This window comes from Podarcis melisellensis (genome assembly GCF_964234715.1).
Source record: "Podarcis melisellensis genome assembly, chromosome: 8".
Lineage (NCBI taxonomy): Eukaryota > Metazoa > Chordata > Lepidosauria > Squamata > Lacertidae > Podarcis > Podarcis melisellensis.
In genome coordinates, this window is record NC_138540.1 from 65,031,402 (window position 1) to 65,054,983 (window position 23,582).

General features: G+C 45.1%; 1 protein-coding gene across 1 annotated transcript in view; it reads right to left on the reverse strand.

Annotated features, from left to right (window-relative positions):
* The window catches only part of LIN28A (lin-28 homolog A), a 47,783-nt gene extending 24,921 nt beyond the window's left edge, over window positions 1-22,862 (reverse strand). Inside the window, exons 1-2 of the mRNA XM_081920985.1 lie at window positions 22,585-22,862; window positions 21,171-21,361 (exon numbers count right to left, since the gene is read on the reverse strand). Coding sequence (XP_081777111.1) covers window positions 21,171-21,361; window positions 22,585-22,615 — 222 coding nt within the window. The 5' untranslated portion in view covers window positions 22,616-22,862. The remainder of the gene's footprint in view (window positions 1-21,170; window positions 21,362-22,584) is intronic.
* Between the last annotated feature and the right edge of the window lie 720 nt (window positions 22,863-23,582).

The window sequence follows — 23,582 nt, forward strand, 5'->3', positions numbered from 1 at the left end:
GCCACCTCATGAGAAGAGAAGACTCCCTGGAAAAGACCCTGATGTTGGGAAAGATGGAGGGCACAAGGAGAAGGGGACGACAGAGGACAAGATGGTTGGACAGTGTTCTCGAAGCTACAAACAGGAGTCTGACCAAACTGCGGGAGGCAGTGGAAGACAGGAGTGCCTGGTGTGCTCTGGTCCATGGGGTCATCAAGAGTCGGACACGACTAAACGACTAAACAACAACAATCCTGTGTGGGGAGTTTATTAAACAAGGGACTAAGCTTTACAGCTGCAAATAAAATGTTTTAAGTGCAATATACAATGTGACATTGGATGGTGATGGTGAGCCTTATGGAAAACTCAATGTATTTTTTAAAATGCTGTTTAAAAAAGCATTTTCAGAACTGTTTTTATATGTGTGTAGATTCCACCCAGAAGTGAGGAAAGCTTTTGGACCTGGTGGGTCAGATCTTTATCTCCTTTCAGCCCTGTGAGCCACCCTTGTCATCTGGGCATGTCCACCCACCTGCCAAAATTAACCTGTGGGAGAGGGGTCTGCTTCACCAGTTCATTCCCCACAGGAAAAGCACTAGCAAAAGCAGCGCCCAGCAAGACTGACCGCTACCACTCCACTCATCATCTGACACCATCTAGTGACATCAGATGGTTGAAGGTGGTTGTATTTTGGGGAAAATGAACCTTGGGGCCCAACTGGACCTTCAGGTGGACCAAGATTGGCCCCCGGACCAGTTTTCTCGCCCCTATATAGGTAGGTGCATGCTAATACCCATAATATTTTGCAGAGTACACAAGGAGTTTACAATCTAAAATACCATGAATTTAACTTGAGTTGGGGATAAATACGCCATGTGCCCTGCCACAGGAGAGTTTGCAAGTACCTGGTATTTGAGCACACATGCCATAGCCATTTGTTTGTTTATTTAAAGTATTTATAGACTGCTTTTTATGGCCTTGCCTTCACAAGGCAGTGTACACAACAAGACATATTAAGACACACTAGAGACACAGGGTTGTAATATAGTTCAGAATTCAAAACCCAACAGCACAAGAATAATGTTATTGAAAGGTGGCATAGAGCAGATAAATTACCGTATTTTTTGCTCTATAAGACTCACTTTTTCCCTCCTAAAAAGTAAAGGAAAATGTGTGTGCGTCTTATGGAGCGAATGCAGGCTGCGCAGCTATCCCAGAAACCAGAACAGCAAGAGGAATTGCTGCTTTCACTGCACAGCGATCCCTCTTGCTGTTCTGGCTTCTGAGATTCAGAATATTTTTTCTTGTTTTCCTCCTCCAAAAACTAGGTGCGTCTTGTGGTCTGGTGAATCTTATAGAGCAAAAAATACGGTACATCTTTCTTAAGATGTTGCTTAACTACAATCTCCATCATCCATGACCATTGGTCATGCTAGCTGGGGCTGATGGAAATTGGAGTTGAACAACATCCAGAGAGGGCCAAAGGTTCTCTGGTTTAAACTACAGTTTGTCTGCATATTGGGAAAGTGAGACCAGGGTTTGGGTTTAATTAGCATAAACTATGGATTGGTGTAATGTTCTGAATGATTCGCTCTCTTCTTCTCCCCCATCTTTCCAAAAGATTATCATAGTGGCATGAATGCGACCTACTTTAAGTAAGTTCAGAACCTAATGGTTGGCTGCTACTCACCAGCTGAGGACCAATATTCTATGGGGCTACAGTGTTCTTAAACATGAGGCAGTTCCTTAAACTAAAGAAACATTAAACTTATCCAGACAATTTAGCTTTCATCTCACGACTTCAATCCCTCCCATATCTCCATGCACAATTCCTGATCAATTCAAAAGAAGTGATGAGGCAATGGATGCTTTGCAATTTCAGACAGGAAGCACTTCCTTTTTTTAAAGAAACCAAAAAAAAAATCACAAATCTAGAAACTGAGTCACAGCTCCTCACCCACATATAGAAAGTTTGCCTTCAAGGATTCTGAGCCTTTAGATTTCACAGCCAAGATGTGATTTTACTTTCAAAAAGAGAAGATAAAAAAATCTTAAGATTCTGATGATTACATCTCTCCAAAAGATAAAGAGCACAAAAGGAATCACTTGATTAAATTTACAAGTCTAGGAAGAGATCAGTCTTTTTTAAACCACAAAGAGGCAGCAGGCCTTTTTCAATCACTGAGCAAGTGAGAGGGGGGAGGATGAGGAAGCTACTCCTGTTAATTGCTGGAATTAGCATATGAACCTTTAGAAATGGGAGTGCAACATTCCTGGAAAGGATTTGTTTTCCCATTGCCCAGGGGGACATGCATCTCTGCAGCAAAGCATAGAGAAGACCAGAATTATTCAGTCTCTCTGTAATAGGCAGAGTAAGCAATCAAATGAAAAATATGATCCGACACCCCAGCCTGCACTTGAAACTCAGAGATCCTCAAACTTTTTGGAAGCTCTTTAGAACTAATTTTGTATTGGGCTTTCCCCCCTCTTTTTTCCACTAGGACTCCAAGATACCAACCAGAGCTTGTTACAAAAGATAGAGCTCATTCTCACTGTCATGGTAGCGGTTAATGGTTTACACTGATTACACCCAAGAACATGGGTAGGCAAACGAAGGCCTGGGGGTCGGATCCAGCCCAATCGCCTTCTAAATCTGGCCCCCAGACGTGCTGGGAATCAGCATGTTTTTACATGAGTAGAATGTGTGCTTTTATTTAAAATGCATCTCTGGGTTATTTGTGGGGCATAGGAATTTGTTCTTTTTTCTTCTTCAAAATATAGTCTAGCCCCCCACAAGGTCTGAGGGACAGTGGACCAGCCCCCTGCTGAAAAAGTTTGCTGACCCCTGCCCAATAGGGTTCTTTTGCCCCTTCTCTTGCTTGCATGCAGGAAAGACAAACCATGATTCCTGGGCATTGCATTACATCCAAACCAGAGAATGTGGTTTGTTTTGCTCCATCAGACAGTGATCAGTAAGCCAAGAACACAACCTTGGCTACAAATAGACTCTCCTTCATTGGAGATTTTTAAACAGAGGTTGGATTCAGGGATTCTTTAGCTGCGATTCCTGCATTGCAGCTTTGGGTTTACTTTCAGCACTATGATTCTATGAAACAATGGGTTGTTAGACATGAAACACATCACAGTCAGGCCTACCACCAAGAAAGATGCTTGTTTCCTCCTAGCAGCAGCCAGGAAAAACAAATCAGACTAAAAGCCACCTTCATAGTAAACCATGAACTATGGCTTACTGTGATGTGTGAACTGAGCCATAGCATTAGAATTAAAGATGCCCCTGAGCGCATTCTGAGCCTAGGGATTTGCTTTCAGTACCAAAACTGAACAGAGCTTGCAGTCTGTCTTTTCACCCACAGAGACCACTCCTGCTTGGGCTTCTTTGCTTCAACTTAATAAAAGGTCAGTGTTGTTGTTGCTATTTTTAAACAACTGGAAGCAAGCAATCTTTTCTGAGCCACTGTAAATTGGAGATCTCCCAGTCCATCTTCTGCTCAAACTTGTTGTAACCAAACCAATCAAAATAGCAACATAACATGTTACAGCGCCCCAGTACGAACCAGATTTAGTGTTAAACATGGAAGCATACAGAGCATGGTCTGGCCAACAGAGGAGACATTGCAGAGATGCCCCTGCTTGTCTATAAATTATATCACTTTATTTAGCACTTTGCCTACGCACACATGGACCCAGTTTGCACATAATGCGAAGCCAAAATATGTCTTAGTGAGAACAAGGGTGTGGATAATCAGAAAGAAATATCATTACCACTTCGTTCCTCCCCTAGTCCTGATGCTGCCACACTACCCAAAGCTAAACCATGGTTTGGCTTAGCATTGCATGAGCCAGTTGTGCTGCTTATCTCACTTCCAACAAACCATGAGCTGCACCAGCATGCAGAAACAGAATGTTTAGTGTTTACTGGATATAATGAGTTTATGTATTTGGTATTTTCTTCATAGAGAACACTCAAGAAGACCCACAAAACAAAGACACACAAATGAGTACACATCTAAAACCAGTGTATCAGCAGGTGTATTTTTTTGTGGGGGGTGGAATATCAGCAACAGAAAGGGAAGGGTCTTAGCTTAATGAGAGAGCACATTCTTTGTGTGCTAATGTCCCAGGTTGAATCTCCAGGCAGGGCTGGGAAAGCCAAACACACCCCAGTCTCTGAAAACCCTGGAAAACCAATGCCAGTCCATGCAGATAGCAGCAAGGTTAAAATAATAATAATAATAATAAATTTTATTTATATCCCGCCCTCCCCAGCCGAAGCCGGGCTCAGGGCGGCTAACAACACCAAAATAAAAAGCTTCCCCTTTGTAAACTCTTTTCAACATTACGCAAAAGCAGTGTTTGAAATTAGCCAAGCATTTTGCACCTGATGCCTGGGCACCAGGATGGCATCTCTACCATTTGAAGGTGCACACCTGGGGATTATTGGATCTGGACTGCTTTTGCACACCAGTACACATCCTGTAGAAATCTATCGATTATATTTTATGTGCACAATCAGAATGAATTTCAGGAAACAAGATGCACTTTCTGTGCAGCAGGAGCAGTGAACAATGATACAGTTAACTGTTGTAGCTTGTGTTCACCCATCCCATTGCTCTGCTCTCAGTTGTGAAAAATATCCCTACGCTATGAATGGTCTGTGTCACCACTAAGAAAATGAGGTAGGAAGAGGCCAATATATATGTGGGCTGACCCTGGATAAAATGATTTTTCTTCTTTTAAGTTCTCAAAGCTCTTAACCTAGCTGAAGGCTGTCATCTGAACTAGCCAGATGTTTAACTGAGAATCAGTCAGTCCATCATTTGAAAAATAAGACTTTAGAGCCATCTTGCCCGAAAATGGCAACTAGATACCATATTTTTCAGTGTATAACATGCCCCCGTGTATAAGATGCCCCCTATGTTAGGGGACTCAACCAATTGCATGTGACCCTCAGCACTACCTGTGTATATGACGAGCCCAAATTTTCAACATGCTTTTTTAATTAAAAAAACCCCACCCTAGTCTTATACACGGAAAAATGTGGTATTCTGCTGCGGCAACTGTAACCTTGGTTAAAGAAACCATTTGGTGCCTAGCTTATATATACAGTGGTACCTCGGGTTACATACGCTTCAAGTTACATACGCTTCAGGTTACAGACTCCGCTAACTCAGAAATAGTGCTTCAGGTTAAGAACTTTGCTTCAGGATAAGAACAGAAATTGGGCTCCGGCGGCACAGCAGCAGCAGGAGGCCCCATTAGCTAAAGTGGTGCTTCAGGTTAAGAATGGACCTCCGGAACGAATTAAGTACTTAACCCGAGGTACCACTGTATGAGTTTCTAACACTGCACAAAAGTACTTATTTTCTGATCAAGATACCATAAAATGAACTGACTCAAACAGCTTGAGAATTGTTACATTACATGTGGCAGTGACAACCTTCCTTCTTCCTTATTTTCTCCATATAATAAAATTTCCTGCCTTTGTCTTTTAATATAAATCAAATTAAATTTGTTGCCAGTGCCCCGTTTTTCTTTCAGCAACAGCTATTGAAATATATTGTAATACTTTCTTTCCACCATCGGTAAAAGCTTCCCTTAGGAAAAATACAATGAGGCTTGCAGCACCTTAAATAAATAACAAGTTTATTGTGGCATAAACTTGCACTGACTTTATTAGATGCATGAAGTATTAAGTTGGAAAGTATAAATAAATGGGAGTATAACTGAGGTTTGTGTGGTTAGATTGTAAACAGTGAGGATAGAGGGAAATGAAATATATATGAGGCTGGGTAAGAATCAGGTACTGTTTAGGCACCTACACTAGGGAAGTTTTTAATGTTTGATTTCTTACTGTGTTTTAATTTATTGGAAGCCACCCAGAGTGTCTGGAGTAATGCAGTCAGATGGATGACGTATGATATAATATATATCATAATATAATATTATATATTTCTGAAGATGTTTTTGTTTATGAAGTCTTTCCCTTCTTCAACAGTTATTTATGGTTAATATTAATTGCACATCTGTTGAAATTTTTTTTAGAATTTGTAGGAACTGTTTTATTGCTTTTAGAGCCCGTATGAATAGGTTTAGTTGTTCCTTAAATTTGTATCTTGTTCTTGTTTTCTGGTACATCATTTTGATAGCTTCAGGCTGTGAAGCAGTTTATAAGTTTGTGAAATTAAAAAGCAAACAAACAAAACAGTGGCAGGGGGTGGTACAAAGCAGCGCTGATGATAACACAAGCAACCTAGAACTAGTATGCCAATTAACCTAATATTTGGAGGAAAGGCAGTGACTGAAATCCGCCAGGTCCAAGGTACGTTTTACTACTGGTGCGGGTCAAATTGCGACCATGTGGAGACCTCAGGATGGCATCTCCATCTGGCCAGTCCCTCCAACTTTCTAAAGCAGATAAGCAGAAGAGCTTGTTTCTTGCTTTTCTCCTTTTTCTCCAAGGAGTACATGATTCCCCCACCCCCGCTTCCTCAGCTGATCCCTACAACAACCCTGAAATAGGTTAAGAGGCTGTGACTGGCTCAAGGTCACCCAGGGAGCTTCATGACTGAGGTGGAATTGGAACCCTGATCTCCAACACTCTAACCATTATGCCACACTGACTTCCTACAGTAGTACTGCTATGGGGCAGCTATATACCGTATTTTCCGCTCTATAAGACGCACCAGACCACAAGACGCACCTAGTTTTTGGAGGAGGAAAACAAGAAAAAATATATTCTGAATCTCAGAAGCCAGAACAGCAAGAGGGATCGCTGCGCAGTGAAAGCAGCAATCCCTCTTGCTGTTCTGGCTTCTGGGATAGCTGCGCAGCCTGCATTCGCTCCATAAGATGCACACACATTTCCCCTTACTTTTTAGGAGGGAAAAAGTGAGTCTTATAGAGCAAAAAATACAGTAAGTTAAGTAGGTAAATAAATATGGGGAGAGCAAAATGTCACTTAGAGAAGGATTTGCATTTTTATCCACCCATCATGCAAGGAGCCAAGAGCTCTCGGCCTCCTTTATAACATAGAACACAACTATTTTATAATATGATCATGGGACATTCAGAAAGTATGAAACAATGCAGCTACATAAAACCATGAATCATTCCCATAATAGACATATAAACGAGCCTCTTAAATGCACCTTAAGTATGTATACAAACTGAATTAGAAGTGTGAGCTTTCTTCTGCTGGGGAATCTCATTTAGGTCTCTTTTGACCTACGGTAACTCTTCTATACTGAGAGACGTGGGTGGCGCTGTGGATTAAACCACAAAGCCTAGGACTTGCTGATCGCAGTTTGAACCCCCGCAATGAGCTGAGCTCCCATTGCTCGGTCCCTGCTCCTGCCAACCTAGCAGTTCAAAAGTATGTCAAAGTGCAAGTAGATAAATACTGTATTTTTCGCTCTATAGGACGCACTTTTTCCACTCCAAAAATTGAGGGGAAATGTGTGTGCGTCCTATGGAGCGAGTGCAGGTTCCTTGGCTTCAGAGATAGCAACACTAAGCCTCCGAAGCGCAGAGGGAGCACTCCCTCTGTGCTCCAAAGGCTTTGTGTTGCTTTCGCTGAAGCCTGGAGAGCGAGAGGCATCGGTGCGCACCGAGCCCTCTCGCTCTCCAGGCTTCAGGGATAGCCACATGCAGCCCCTCTGGCTTGTGCCATAGCCACGCGCAACCCCTCCGCCAGGGAGAGGCTGCACAGGGCTAAAGAGGAAGCCAAAACAGCCAGTGGGATCCATCCCGCTGGCTGCCTTGGCTTGTGACATAGCCGCGCGCAACCCCTCCAGCAGGGAGAGGTTGCACGCAGCCTGTACTCTGCTCTTTGGGGCTGGGGGGAAATAAGATTTTTTTCTTGATTCCCCCCCCTAAAAACTAGGTGCACCCTATGGTCCGGTGTGCCCTATGGAGCAAAAAATACGGTAGGTACTGCTCCAGCGGGAAGGTAAACGGCGTTTCCGTGTGCTGCTTTGGTTCGCCAGAAGCGGCTTAGTCATGCTGGCCACATGCCCCGGAAGCTGTCTGTGGACAAACGCCGGCTCCCACGGCCAATAAAGCGAGATGAGTGCTGCAACCCCAGAGTCGGTCACGACTGGACCTAATGGTCAGGGGTCCCTTTACCTATTTAGGCGAGTTATTTCAGACCAAATGTGACTTAGGTAATATTTTATCAGTGAATCAAGCAATGACTGCATGCTGGTTCAATCCCAATGCCCTTGCAAAACCACTGTCAATCAAAACTGCTGAGGCAGGTAATTCAACTAAAAAACCATGAATGTGCATGCTTGCCCCAACTCTCAGAAAGCAAGCTGCTGAAATTAAGTGTCAGAAGAGCAGAAACGTTGAAAACGATATGCTAAGGTACACAACTTTCATATACAGTAAAGTGCTATTGTGGCTACTACCGCACAGTGTTCTCAAATCATTCAGATGAGAGAAAATGATGCATGGAATCACTTGTACTCATAGCAGGGACTCAGCTAAGGTGACGAAGGCAGGACAGCAAGACAAGAATGCAGTCACACTCCAAAGACCAGCCTTCCCCAATCAGGCACCCTCTGTATGTTTTGGACTATAATTCCCATCAGTCCTGGCCAGCATAGCAAATAGTCAGGCATGATGGGAACAACCTGGGACTTAAGATGATAGTAGTTTGCCCTCTGGTTTAAGGGAGTAGCCTTGCTCAAACTAAACAGGTTCTGGAGTCCAACATCTGAAGGCTCACCGACTTGCCACCCACCCATGTTATTGGACTACAACTCCCATCATCCCTGACCACTGGCCATGCTGACTTGGGCCAGTGCAAGTTGGCTCTGCCTGTCTTGCATAAAAAGCTCTTAGGACTCAGCACAAAAGTTCTATGGGGCAAAATCCTTATAGCTATATGATAGCAAATTGGTTAGAACAATGAATAGAAAACTGGCTTTCTACAGAGGGGGATCAGGCAATACACTTTTTAAACCCCACCCCCAGGATACTGTCTGAAAACAGAAGTGGTCTGAAAACATAGAAATTGGCCACACTCATCAATTTAAGTTTGCTGATTAGGATTAATCCTTTCCCCAGATAACGCAAAATATAATTATACGTCATAAGGCAGTGCTTGTTTTTTCTAGCTGTTGATGATGCTCCTGATTTCTCTGTGGAACAAGCTACTCGCCCATCTATAAGGGCTCTTTCTTTACATTTGGTTCCAAAGTGCATAACCCCTCATTTCCAGGGAGATGTTTGACTCACTATTGCTGCCACCACATCAGTCTCAGTGATTGATAGACAAAGCAAAGCAAGAGAATAATTAATTGGTGGCCATAGTGATAAATTCCAGAAGAGTATCTGTACTGGTCTATTCTACTGCAACAAAGAGTCTTGTGGCACCTTATAGACTTAACAGATTTATTGTTGCAGAATCATTTGTGGACTGAAGCCAGTTGCTGGAGCCCCCAAGAGGGGAGAGGACTCTTGTGCTTGAATCCTGCTTGCAGATTTCCCATAGGCACCTGGTTGGCCACTGTGAGAACAGGATGCTGGACTAGATGAGTCACTGGCCTCATCCAGCAGGACTCTTCTTTTGTCCTTAGCTCCAGCCAGCACCATGCTGGCCAGAGGTGATAGGAGTTGCAGTCCAAAGCATCAAAAGAGAACCAAACTGGTGAAGGTTGACATAAATACATGCATCTGATGAAGTGAGCTCTGGTCCACAACATATTATGCTATAGTAATAAATATTGTTTGTCTTTGCTGGTGCCAATGGGGTGCCATTCAGATGCTAGGGACTAAAACTTCCATCATCCATGGCCATTGGCTATGCTGACTGGGGCTTCTTATTGCACTGGCCCAACAACATTGGCATATTCCCCAAACAATGATCACCTTAATAGTAACAGAATCACAATGGTTAAAACCAATAGATAATGCCTTCTTAACTATACACAGCATAGGGTTTGAACAGGACACCTTTTTAGTGGGTGGGGAGGTTGCTGGCAGAGGCTAATCTTGACAGTTGTGGAACTCCCTTCCATTAAAGGTCCATCAAACTTAAATAAGTTCCAGAAGAGCTTAAGGCTTCCATTCAGTGGGACATGGTTAAGCAGGTGTGGAATATCTGTAATTTAATGGGGTGGCAATCACTGGAGCTCTGTTGATGCTTGAAGGATCAATGGATTTGGCCCATTAGTTTAATGGAGGCACCAAACCAGAGTCTGACTTTTCCCAATGTAAAATTATCTGCATCCTATTTCAAGCCAAAAAGCCTATCCCCCTACATGTGCCATTCTTTCCAGTTTTCATGGCCCCCAAAGGGATGCTCCATTTCTGAACACCTAAGAGCACAGGCTCCAAATATTATCTACCCAGATCACAACTTGCCGGAGGGAAGGTAACCCAGTTGGCCTGCCAGGTTGCCAAAATTTTGATTGCTTTGTTATCAGTTGAGGAGGAGGAGGGAGGGGTGAGATGGTTGGAGAGGAGAGAGAGGGAGAGGGAGACTAACCCCCTGCCAGGAAGGGCTATTCAGGGCTGGTTCCTGTAATAAAGTGATTTAATAGATCTGAAGAGGCCAGTTCCCTTCTTTCTCCCACAGTTACTTCCTGTGGGTTATCATTCACATGTGTAAATGACCAGGAGAGGGTTATCAATGGGCTCTGCTGCACTTAAAGCAGACCTTGTCTGGTTCGAGGACATTGTCCATGGACAAAGAACACACGCTTTTTCTGTGATGCTCTCCCAGTTTTGTCTACTCATTTCTGGTTGACCAATGACTTGATGGGAAATGGTCAACCCACTTGGAAAATTATCAAATTGTAATGATGACGATGATGATATCAAAAGCTGCAGTAGTTGTTGTATTTATCGTTTTATTTAACAAAATTTATATATCACTTGATTGAAAAAAGCAACCCTCTAAGTGGTTTGGGGTGGGGGGAGAAAAATAAAACATTTAAGATTATTAATCCAAAGAAAGGAAAAACATTTCAAAATCAACAATAAGCTAACATGATATTAAAATACACACCAACTTGTCTGGAAATGCTTGCCTAAGGAAGCTTTAAGCAGACACTAACAACATGTATGCCAGGCATAGGCGAACTCCAGCCCTTCAGATGTTTTGAGACTACAGTTCCCATCATCCCTGACCACTGGTCCTGTTGGCTAGGGATGATGGGAACTGTAGTTCCAAAAACATCTGTAGTGTGGGAATTTGCCTATGCCTGATATATGCAGTGAAGATGCCTGCAGGATATAAGTGGAGGTCCTAGCACACTAAAAGTTTAGCATTTACACAGCAATTTAGAGTGATCAAAAGTCACCACGTACAATATATCTAGAAGTTCTTGCAATAGTCCTGTAAGATAATAACCAGTTTGCTCCTTTTTGCAAGCGAGGGCAACTGAGCCTAAGCTGAGCCTTGTGGGTTCATGACTAATGAGCAAATTTGAAACTGAGATTTCTCAGCTCACACTCTTGGCCTCTTTTTCTTCTGCCCATGGACCACTTGAAAATCACATTTATTATTATTATTATGCCTGTTTTAGCAGTTGTAATGCTGCGTAGTTTTTAACTGTATTTTGATTGCTTCTTTTTATTTCCTGCATTTTATTATATTACAGTTTGAATTACATGAAATACAATAAAATGCAGCATGTAAGAGAGGCAATCAGAATACAATTTTAAAAATAAATATATTTAATGTGATGAGGGTGGTATCTCCCATCTTCAACCACAAATGCATAGGCACAGTTTGGAACACCTGGATGAAGCTCAGGGGCTACAGCTGGAGACAACCCTTGTGTGAAAGGATGTTCTCATGTAATTCTACAGAAAGAGGCAAGGATAATTTCCTTGGAGGAGTGTACAACACTTTCCCCCCAATCTACAGATACGGACAGGTAGTTCACAGAAGAGAGAATGAAAAGGTAGAATGGGCTATACCAGTTCAGACTGCAGGAGGTGGGAAATCACATTTAAAAACCAAATAGAAAGAAAACTAAACACAGCAGGGCAAACACTGAATTTCAGACATTCCCCTGACGTTCTAACTTCCTACTTGAAGGAAGACCATTCCCTATTGCAGAGCATCCACACTGCACACAGAAGGTCCTATAGCCAATTCCCAGCATCTGTAGGAATGCCTGGCTCTGGAGAGCTGCAGCTGCTCAGTGCAGCCAGAACTGAGGTAGATGGACCAATGGCCTGGACTCCATGGAAGGCAGCTCCCTACTTAATATCAATGGCTTTGCTGCCATCATCCTGTAACCTTTCAAGCTGTTCAACCTTAGAGCAACTATGGCATGAGAAGCTAAGCATGGCTCCCCATTCACTCTTCAGCACTCTCACACCAAGTGAACCACTTAACACATAATCAAAGTAGGAACCTATAAACCTCAGGGGCAGATCTGAGCTTAGGAAACTATTCATATTCCATGGCCCAAGACAGGCGGCATGAGGGAAGTCACTTTTTCTCAGGGTGCCTTGCATGTGTATGTGTGCTAATTAATCTTCAACCTGAATGAATTGTGACCAGGCAAGCTAAAGATGTCTCTCCACAATTCTTAATGGGGCCTTGCTGATTTGTTAGTTTAGATTAAAATAATCCCATCCTTACTGGCAATTTCGGACACTTCTTCCTGCACCCCCAATTTAGCATTAAAGGTGCCAAGATGAGAGTGCTTGGAAATGCCTAGAAAGGGCAGCCCTGGGCATTAGGACCAGCTAACCCAACTACCAGCCACTCTCTCATGTCACTGTGGCTTTGTGGATGATCAGGGTGTCCAAATAGGGACCCTTCACAGCTTCCAAAGGTCTTCTTGCAAGCAGGAAAGAAGACAAAGAATCTTGTGGCCCCCCTTAAATGCAAACCGACTTAACTGAGAGTCACCACATATTAAAGACTGTGATTAGAGCCAGAAGGGGCATATTTTCCCTGTCAAGGGCTGCACCCCCCCCCAAAGGAATCTGTCAGACGGGAGGGAAGGAGTGCCAGCCTCACATGGGTGAGAGAATATGGAGTAGTAATCTCCTTGAGAGAGATAATATAGGGAGGTGATGATCTGAGGGAGAGAGAAATGTGGGGTGGTGCTGAGGGGCAGAGAGAGAAGGAGAGAGAATATGGGGTGCTGGTGGTCTTAAAGAGAGAGAGAAAAATATAGGGTGGTGGTGATGTTACCTTTCCCACTTCTTTGTCACCTGCATAAAATCAGGCCTGAGACTGCAAGTTGCCTTCCCCCGGAAGTGTGTTGGACCAAGACTGAGGAGATGAAACCTACTGGATAAGGTTGGTCTGGTCACTATCTCTTAGCCTAACCTACTTCACAAAGTTATAGTGTGAATAAGGGGTGGGGGAAGCACTGTGCGTTGCCCTGAGCTCCTTAAGCCTGGGGGGGGGAATCTACATTTGATAAAACTTGTGAGAATAAATTTATCATAGAAAGCTACTTTATAGCAGCCCATTAATCAAGTATTGTCTACTCTGACTGGAAGTGGGTCTCCAGAGCCTCTGGCAAAAGGGTTGGTGGTACCCAATATTTTTAGCTGTAAATGGCAGGGACCATTTGCTAGCAAACCATGTGTTTTACCACTGAGTGATGCTCCTCCCCCCCCCCCCGCCACAACTTTGAGAGACTTCTCTTGTGATACATTCCAGGGCGGAGAACCTTCTTGGTCCAGTGGGCCCGTTCTTTGTTTCCCCCACCTTGACAGGCCAACTTTGACAGATGGGCAAGATCCAACCACCTCTTTGGGGGAGGGGATTACTGCCCAAGCAAGACTGAACTCCCCACACATCCTGTTTTCTGCTGGCCTCAGGTGTGGGTGTGGTTTCAGGGGAAGCCTGGGAGGCTGGGTATGGCTTGCAGTCATGCAGCTCCCCAACCCAGAATTAAATTAACAGAGAAGATGGTGTGTGTACGTTCCAGTGAAAATCTCAACATTTTATGTACATTATTATACTTTTTTCTTCCCTCATGAAATTCAAGGGAGCTCATTAGGGCACAAAAGTAGAGGCCCATCCAGGCACTAAAAAGGCCTCTGCCAGGGCTGTTACATCATATGCCTTCAGATCCTGCCTTAAGGACATGTGAATGCAATTGCTGATAATCTCAGATACAGTGGTACCTCGGGTTACAGACGCTTCAGGTTACAGACTCTGCTAACCCGGAAGTAGTACCTCGGGTTAAGAACTTCCTTCAGGATGAGAACAGAAATTGCACGGCAGCGGGAGGCCCTATTAGCTAAAGTGGTGCTTCAGGTTAAGAACAGTTTCAGGTTAAGAACGGACCTCCAGAATGAATTAAGTACTTAACCCAAGGTACCACTGTACATTATACAGGTGGCCCAAAGAGATCCATTTTCCCTCCTGCTTTTCCAGCATTAAGAACTGAATGCTGACAATCCCTATGACTGTCAGTGTTCAGTCCAGTTGTAGCCACAGAATTTTGCTCTGGAATGCAGAGATTTGCTGGCATTTGAATGCTGACCTTTGCCAAAGTTTTGGGCATTCATTGTAACATGACAGTCCAGCAGAGGAAGGGAAAGGTGCAGCCAAAGGGTTAGCAAGGCAGGTGTAGAAGACTAAGATGAAGAGCTCCAGTGAACCCAGATAAGGCACCAGAATGGAGGGAGAGAGGAAGGGAGAGGGGAGGAAGAGAGAGTCTTGATGTGGATACACAAGTCACTATATTCACAAGACAAGTTCAATACAGTATTCAGGAAATTGAACTGTACTGATTTCACCATCAATTGCAAGGTGAGTTGTGGCCCTCTGTTCAACTCTTTTTACTGATAACAATCTCCTGCCCCTGTGGTTTTCAAGCTGTGGACATTAGCTTGTCAGCTGATGAGCCCCCAAACTGCAGAGGGTTTGGAGGGGCCTGTTGTAGTTTGCATACTCAGCTCAGAATGGCCTTTCATTTGCCCCATGTAAAGCAAGAGCACATCTTAAAAACACAGCCAGCACTGTTCTGCATTTGTACACTGCTGGGGAAGAAACATAGGGGTAGATATAGAGGCAACCAGTGATACTCTTGGGGAAACACTGATCAGCTCACAATGAACCCCAGGTTCCCCCAGAGTACAGATTGTCAACCCACTCTAAGGAAGGGCTGTAAAGCACTCTGCACAACTAGAAAGTGCCACATAGTAAGAACAACCACAAGCAACACTAATTAGTCCTGCTCTGCATGTTGCACAAAATGGTGGTATAGTCTGCAGAGCTTCAGATTGCAGAAGAAGGGAATGCCTTATTTTACTCAGAAAAATAAAAAACATCCTACAAGGATGGGGGAAAGGCAGAGCACCAGGAAGCAGCTTTCTGTCCCATCTCCTCTTTCTTTGCTGCATTAGTGTTCCACTTGCAGGGAGTTTGTAGGGAGGAGTTCCACAGAGAAACATTCAGAACTGTGACCCTCCACCTGCAGCCTGAACCAGCACAGTCCGGTTTATCACATTTGGAGATGTGCTACTTGTTTCTAACGCATGTGTAAACAACCACATACTGGATCAAGATCTAGTTTTGCACTGTTTCCAACAGCAGTTGGAAGCTTGCAAGTGTGGTGTGAACGTGATGTGATGGCCTCCCTTGTTGTGTCTCATGGTGGCCCTAGACCAGCGATAGGCAACCTAAGGCCCATGGGCCACAAATGGCCCACGGGGGTCGTTTAACAGGCCCATGAGCCACCCCTGAGGCAAGCCCCCCCCCACTGTGCTAGACCGGTGAGGCGGGGGACTCGTTTCTGCAATGCCAAAAATTGCGTCTGCACAAACACCGGAAATCGCGGGCAAGCACACTCATACATACGCACAATCCAGCCCACGGAGGGATCTCTGCTGGAGTGAACCAGCCCAGGTGAGGTAAACCATGCCGACCCCTGCCCTAGACAGACCTGGCACCAACATCTGGCATCCTCTGGCAGCTGCTGGTGCCCAGCACCTCAACTGGGTCCATCAGGGCAGATACAGTACAGTTGTACCTTGGAAGTCGAACAGAATCCACTCCGGAAGCTCCTGCATCCAATCGGAACCCACAGAAGTCCCGTTGGACATTCAGCTTCCAAAATCAGATCGCAAACCAAAACAGTCACTTCAGGGTTTGTGGCATTCGGGAGCCAAAGCATTCGAGAACTAAGCTGTTCGAAAACCAAGGTACAACTGTACTTCCTTACCACCTGCTACGACTCCAGGGCCAAATCAACTGGGTAAGAGCAATGGATGGCTGCGAAGCCACCATTTTATTCTGGTCACCAGCAATCCAGTCCCCCATGCCCTCTGGCATCCCCAGATGGTTTGGGAGAGAGGCAGGGTCTTCACTCATTTCCATGGGTGCAGAGAAGGTTAAAAAGCAGCAGGAGTCCTGCCTGCTGTTTAGACATGACTCCTGCTGCTCTTTATCTGCTCAAAAACTGCAGGGGAAATTCAGTGTGATGCTATCAGAGGTCTGGAGACACTGATTAGTCAGCTAATAGATTTGTGGGTGCATGAGAAACTGATGACAAAAGGAGACCACCAATGGCATTTTGTTGGGGGGGGCTCATACTTGGAGCCGCCCTTGGCTTGTTTTTCTTTGTTATATTGCCTTTGGCCATGGAGATTCTCTTTAAGCATAGAAAGGCCTGCACTTCTCTCTAGTCCAAGGGAGGGAAACCAGGCGCTGTTAAGACCCCTAACTCACTTCTGCCCTAGACACCACGGCCATTGGTCAGGGATGGTGGAAATTGCAATCCAGTAACATGCTGTGAGTCTTAGGGTCCCCGCTCCAGGTTTCATTTTTACATTTTTTCCCTTAAAAATATGCGCAACCTGATTTATAATAATAGTAGTAGTAGTAGTACTAAGTGCATCCTCAGGACTCCCACACCACATGCACTGCAGTGAACAATGAATTGAGGAAGCTGGAATTTTGCGTTTTTTTCTTGAATCGGAGGGTGCAAGGCAAAGCAAAGCTGTTAGAACACCAGAGACGCTCCAACCATTTAATTTTCTGTGAGGGTGCAAGACTATTAGTGCCTGCAATCAGAAAACTAGACTGTCTGGGGCAATAAATGCTGGGGAGACCAGAGGACTCCCACCCCGCCTCCAGTACCTGAAGTTGCCTCTGCATTTCACAAACCCTCACTCAAGCACAAAAGGGAAGGCCACTTTCCTTAGAACAGGAATCAGGCATTTCTACATAGATGCAGAACCAGTTCCAAAAAAAAATGGACTTGCATTGGGCTTCATTCTCCCAAATTCAGCCAACACTAAAAAATTCAGCCACATACCAAAGTGACTGGCAGTGTAGCTAAAACAAAGCGTTGGTCCTCTTCACTTATATCCTCATGCTGCAATCTGCATCCCTCTGGAACAAGGAAATCAGCATTCCATGTTTATTCCCTCTGGGCTTTTCCATCAATATATCCAGGCCCTGACCTGGGGAAACCGTTCTCTGAGGGCAGAGGGGGAGTAAAATGCAGAAATCAGGGGTCACATCCATTCTTTCTTTTCTTTTTTACAGATTTGCCATCTGCCTGGTGGGAAGGAAAGCAAAACCCTAGGGAAGAACTGAGTAGTTGGAATCAAGAGAAGTTCTCAAAAGAAGTCATTTACTGTTTCCATATATAAAGCCGCCCACTTCAACCCACTTGCTCTAGAGTAATGCCAGCGCAACGGCAACAAAGCAAATGATTTTAGGATTTCAGCACCTGGCACCTCATGAACAGACCTTATAAAAATCCAAATTCCCACCCCAGAATCAACAGTGATTCACTTTAAACTTTTACACACATGCAACACAAGTTCATTTGCCCTGCTGTCCTCCCTGCCAATTCCTTGTTGAGTTTATTTAAAGCACCTTCTGAACTTTATGTGTCCACTTCTGTTGCAACAAACTTTGATTAAGGGTGGAATGCAAAATGCACTTATTTGTGGGTAAACCCCAGGTTAACACAGTAGCTTACTTCTGAGTAAACATGCATTGTAAGGCTGAAATTCTTTGCAAATGTACCCAAGAGTAAGCACCAGTAATCACAGTGGAAGTTATTTCTGGGCTGTATGGGGAATCTGTGCCCCGGAACTGAGTGGAACTCACACACACACAAAAAACATGTGCTTGAAGCTTCTTCCGGACTCATTGACAAAATGAGTAGGTTTTCTTCTGAACAGGAGCTCCTCATTTCAGTAGGATTACTCATGTTCAGATGCTTAGCATCTAGCCTTCCATCTGAAATGGAAGTGTGTTTGTGTGTGTACTTGATTTCCTTTATTTTGGGGTATCAGCTCACCAATCTCAAGCCTCTACTACAACATCAAAATGGTTTCTGCCATCAGTTCCTCCGACGGTACAAAAAGGGACAGAGAGATAAGAAAAAAGATTTGCACCCAAAAAGAAAAAACAAATCCTCTACTCACAATTTATCTTGCCCCCCCCACCCCATTACAAGGTTTGCAAAGAGGCTCCACAAAGACACAAATGAAAATATTTGCCATGGAGTCCAAAAGAAAAGTAGGCTGATCTAGAAGTGGCTCAAATTTTTTTTATTTATTTGTGGTGAGAGGGGGAACTAACTTTGTTAGCTAACTGAAGAACCTTGTGCAATGTCTTTGCAACTGTTGACTCCATTATGGATACTAATAGATAGCTTCAAAAAGAACAGGAAACTATGCTGACCTATTTGAAAAAAATTCAAAAACCCACAATCTGATGCTACCTTGCTTAGGCCTAACCAAAGCACTACAAAATAATAAGCAAGTTTTCAAGTTCTCCAGAAGTCTGTCAGGCTGCTTATTAAACAAAAGTGGGGTTAGAAGAGAGAAAGCAGGACAGAAGTCTGCATTGAGGATGCACTTACCTTGGAGTAAGTCCCAGTGAACTCAATGGGGATTACTTCTGAGTAGACACACATAAAAGCACAGTTTTACAATGAAGTGTAGAGTGAAACAGGAGGCTTGGTGTAATCCTATGCATGTTTACTCAGAAGTAACTTTCACTGTGTTCAATGGGGCTTTCTCCAAGGTAAGTGTATAAAGGATCCCAGCCTATATTAAACAGGTTCTAGTAGATGCTTATGCAGATCTCAAGTTGCATTGAGATCTGGTGGGATAAAGGAACAAATGGTAGCTGATCCCCATATTTAAAAGGATCAACATCCACTAGTTACTTATATCCAGCCCTAAATGAAATGCACAGGTCTCTTGCAAGAAAGAGAACATAAAAAAACGAGAAACACAGCAGTTTTCATATTAGCAAAGCTTGACATTCATTTCAGGTGACATCTTCAGTAACAAAAAGTAATCCTCAGTATATATGTAAAAAATGATCCTGTATACCAGGGCAAAATACAGCTGTAAAACAAGTTGCTAATCCAGTGTGTGGTTCCATCTCATCTAGGCAACCCAAAAAATTATAAAGCATTATCATAAGATTTGGCTTATAGGAGGGTCCACCTAATCTGAAAATATGTGAAGCCTGCAAGCAAGGCATGAAGATGACTGTTGTTTGTCCCACCAAGGAATTCAGAGGCAGGCTCTCTCAGAACATGAAAGATCCATTTAGCTACAATACCTAATAGCCATTAATCAGTCTTTTCCACCATGAGTTTCTCTGTTCCTTAAAAGCCACCTACTCCAGTGCCATCATCACATATTGGAATAGTGAATTATATAATTTCAGTATGTGGAGAAACCCATCCATTTCTTCCCCTCCCCTCTCTCTGCCCATTCATAATATTATAAACCTCTATCATCATTACACATAACCATTTTTTATATCTTAAACCTAGGTGGGGAAACTTGTGGCCCTTTCCGAAGTTGATGAACTTCAACGCACATCAGCTGCTCTAAACCACTGGATGAAACCATAATGCATCACAGGTTAACCCCCAAAGTAAGCCCCTTGAATATCCTTGCCATCTACACCCACACAAGTACCACCACCTCATCCCGGTGGTGGCGTGGACAAAACAAATCCTTAAAGGACCTTCTGAAACTGCAGCTAACTATTCCCCAAAAAAGTGACTCAGGTGAGCAACAAGATGGTTTGCTAAAGGGAAATATTGGCAGCACATGTGTCAGGAAGAGTGTGGCACCAAAGTGGGAGGCTTAATTTTTTTTAGCAAAGCATTTTGCAATCAACATTACAAAACCTTATAGAGCTTTGATATCCCAATGTAAAAGAGGGCATCCTTTGCATTATAACAATATGCATTCAGGCATCAAGTGATCATTTTTGTAGCTGTTTAAAGCTCATATTAAGACGCCTGGCTATCATACTTTCAAGCCTGGTCCCGTCTGGATTTTGTGCTGCAACACTGTACCCCCGTGTCCCTGCATGACCTTCCCAACATTACAGTCATGGAAATCAAAGCAAAAGGCCTCTCCCCCACTTCCAACTGGGAGAGGGAAAGTTTTAAACATGTGGAACACTGTATCTCAGCATCTTCTACAACTGCCAATTTCCTGTCGTCATTTTACCGGCGTTCTCTTTTTTCCCTTTTTCTTTTAAAGCTACATTAACACCACCTCACGCCTGGTTAACACAGCAATAATCCCGGCGCGCGCTCCCTCGCCCCTTTCCCCCCTTCTCAAGGCAAATCCCCAAGCGACCCATTTTGAAAAGGAGGTGGGGGGGGGAAATGAAATCAATCTGATATCACTTTACAGCAACCTAACTCTTGAACCCTGAGATCACGGGAAGAAAAGGAACCCAGGAACTGACCCTCCTGGCCTCGAGAAAGAGAGAGAGAGAGGCCTAGTGCCGTGGGTGGGTAGAAGCAGCAAGGAAGGAAGATCGGGGGTGGGGACCAGGCAGGCGGCCTGCATTCAAATCCGGTATACAGCCAGGCACCGAACCGAGTAGGGAGCCAATGGGGGGGGGATTTCTTCCTCAGTAAAGAGTAGAGAGAACGTGATAAACTAGCTGCCCCCTCTTTTTTACATGGGGGGGGAGATCTCCCCGTCCACACCCCCCGCTTTGCTCCGGATCAGCTCACCCCACGAGGCCTGCCGCAGTTCCCAAACTTCGCGCGCGTGCAAACTCCACCCCGGCTGCGTCCAGCCTGGAAGGCCCACGCCAAGGCGGCGCCCTAGGCCCCAGGCCGGGGTCGCCCGGGCTCAGCCCTCGGGGGAAGCCTCCTCGGGGCCCCCGAGCTGCTCAGGACCAAGGCAGCCCCGCTTCCCTGCCGCCGCCCCCCCAAACCCCTTACCTGATGCACGAAAACATCCACGGGGCTTTCGAGGGCGATGCCTTCCTTGGTGGTCATGGAGAGAAAGCCGAAGCCCATCCGCACGTTGAACCACTTACAGATCCCGGCGCCATGCAGGAGCGGCTGGCTCTCCTCGTCCGGCCGGGGCGAGTCCCCCGTGGGCTCTTCCTCGCCCGCCTTGGCGCAGCCACCTGGAAACATACGCGCCGAGGATCATCAGCCGGAGTCCAGCCAAAGGAGGGGGGTCCCCCTCCCCGCTCCTCCCAAGGGCCAGCGGGTGCGCGACAGAGGGAGCGCGGGACCTCCGGGAGCCACCCAGGGTTGGGACGCCCGAGAGGGGGCTCACCTCCCGGCCAGCCCCCCAGCCCCCCGCGGGAAACGCCATCGTCTTCCTCGGAGAGCTCCAGCACCGCTGAGCGCGCAGAAGGCTAGGCAGGAAGCCATGCAGAGAACAGCCTCGGCTCTGGGGTTATTTGGCCGGGGGGGGGGGGAACTAAATCGCAAGTCTTCATCCATGGAAGATCAGGAAGGGCAGGATTCGAAACATATTAGTGGGGGAGGGATACCAAGAACTCGCTCCCTCTTCCAAATTCCGTAGGGTGCCCAAAATAGAAAACGCAGCTCCAAAACATCGAAGAAATCGGTGTATTCCAAATCTATGCCATCCCGGGTTGCGGGTGGATCCCACACTATTTTCACAGGATGGGGGGAGGGAGTAAAAGTAAACTAGTGGATGGGACAGCGTGACACCACTAGTCCATTTTCAAACTATTCTAAAGCATTCGAGGTGTATGTATGGACATTGGTTATATGGAAATACTAAATATTTATACACTGGGGAGAAATACTCTGGGAAGCGAAGTCTTGGTCTTGGTCTGTCGAAACCATTTGGAAATATATACGCTTTTTTAAGTACTGTAGTTCCTCTTTAAAAGCAAAACACAAAATCACAACTCGTGCAATTCAACGCATGTCTACTCTGAAGAAACCTCGCCGCGTTTAATGGGACCTGCTCCCAGGAAAACGTTGCCTAAGTTTGTAGCTGCCTAGATACACCCAAAAAGTTTCCAAAATTCCGCCCTCCCCAATTCTTATAAAGAAAAAGCACATGGTGAAGCAAGAAAGTGACTAAACCGACCCCTCGCTCAAAAAGTAACATTTTGGACAGAATATATGAAAGAATCAACACAAATCTTTCCTTTTAAAAATGAAGAGGATTGATTGAAAACAGCTGTAAAACTATTCCTAAAATGAGAAGAGGTGAGGGAAAGCTCTTCAGAGCACAGCGCTGATTTTCAAAACAGGGATGGAGGGCAGAGATAGAGAAAAAGAGGGAAAAGAAAGAAAGAGTCTTCCTTGGGGGGGGGGGAGAGAGAAGGGAAGGGAAGAATTGGGTATGAAATTTTCACTTAACCTGCAAACTGCTGGTTAGAAACAGACCCCATTCTGCACCCCCGGTGGAAATGGTGGACTCTGGCTGGAGCAGCCTCCCCTCCTCTCTGCCAGCCCGTCTTTGGAGAGGGTGTCAGAGCAGCTCAGCAGCTCCCAAAAAAAAGAGAGGGGGGAGAAAGGGAGGAGGGGGTGGTGGAAGATTCAAAACAAGAGGAGGGAAGGCGAGAGAAAGGTTTGCTACATCTTCACTGCAACAATAGGAGTGGGAGGGCCCAGGGCCTGCTAAAGCTTCCCAAATTTCTAAGAGACAATAGAATTCCCCTAACGCCAAACCTTGCGCGCTTTCCCCCTCCCCCCGCGAGCCTCCCCTCCCTCCTCCCCCCGCCCACCTCGCCGCAATATAAGCGCTCTTCTCCCTTCCTAGGAGACAAAAAAATGTAACCTCCTGCCATCCTGCAAGCGAGGGAGTGGATCCTGCTTCGTGTCCATGCTTTTTCTTTCTTTTATGGAACTCAGTTTTCTCCTTCCACGCTTTTTAAAATCTCGTAGGTTGGAGAGATCTCAAGAACCCAGAGGGATCTCGTCCCTGGGATACCTTTCGCCATATGCAGTTTTCACACATGGCTCATTCATTCATTCATATTCTCTCTCTCTCTCTCTCTCTCTCTCTCTCTCTCTCTCTCTCTCACACACACACACACACACACACACGCACGCACACACACACACACACACAGCTTTCCCACGTGATACACAATCACACACACCACACTAGTAATTATACATTCCAAGCGGGATTTTATTTTTCCCCAAAGTGGAGGCAGCAGAATGTGCGAATGTGAAACTTCATTGATGGGTAGATTACCTGTCAAGAGGAAAGAAACAAGATCTCCTATCTTGACTTCTCTCTGCCAGCACACACCCCCCCACACACTATTAGCTTATTATATTATTGACCCTCCCCACCCCATGTTCGCCTGCCTAGCAAGCTGGCCTGCGACAAGACCCGCTTGACTCAAA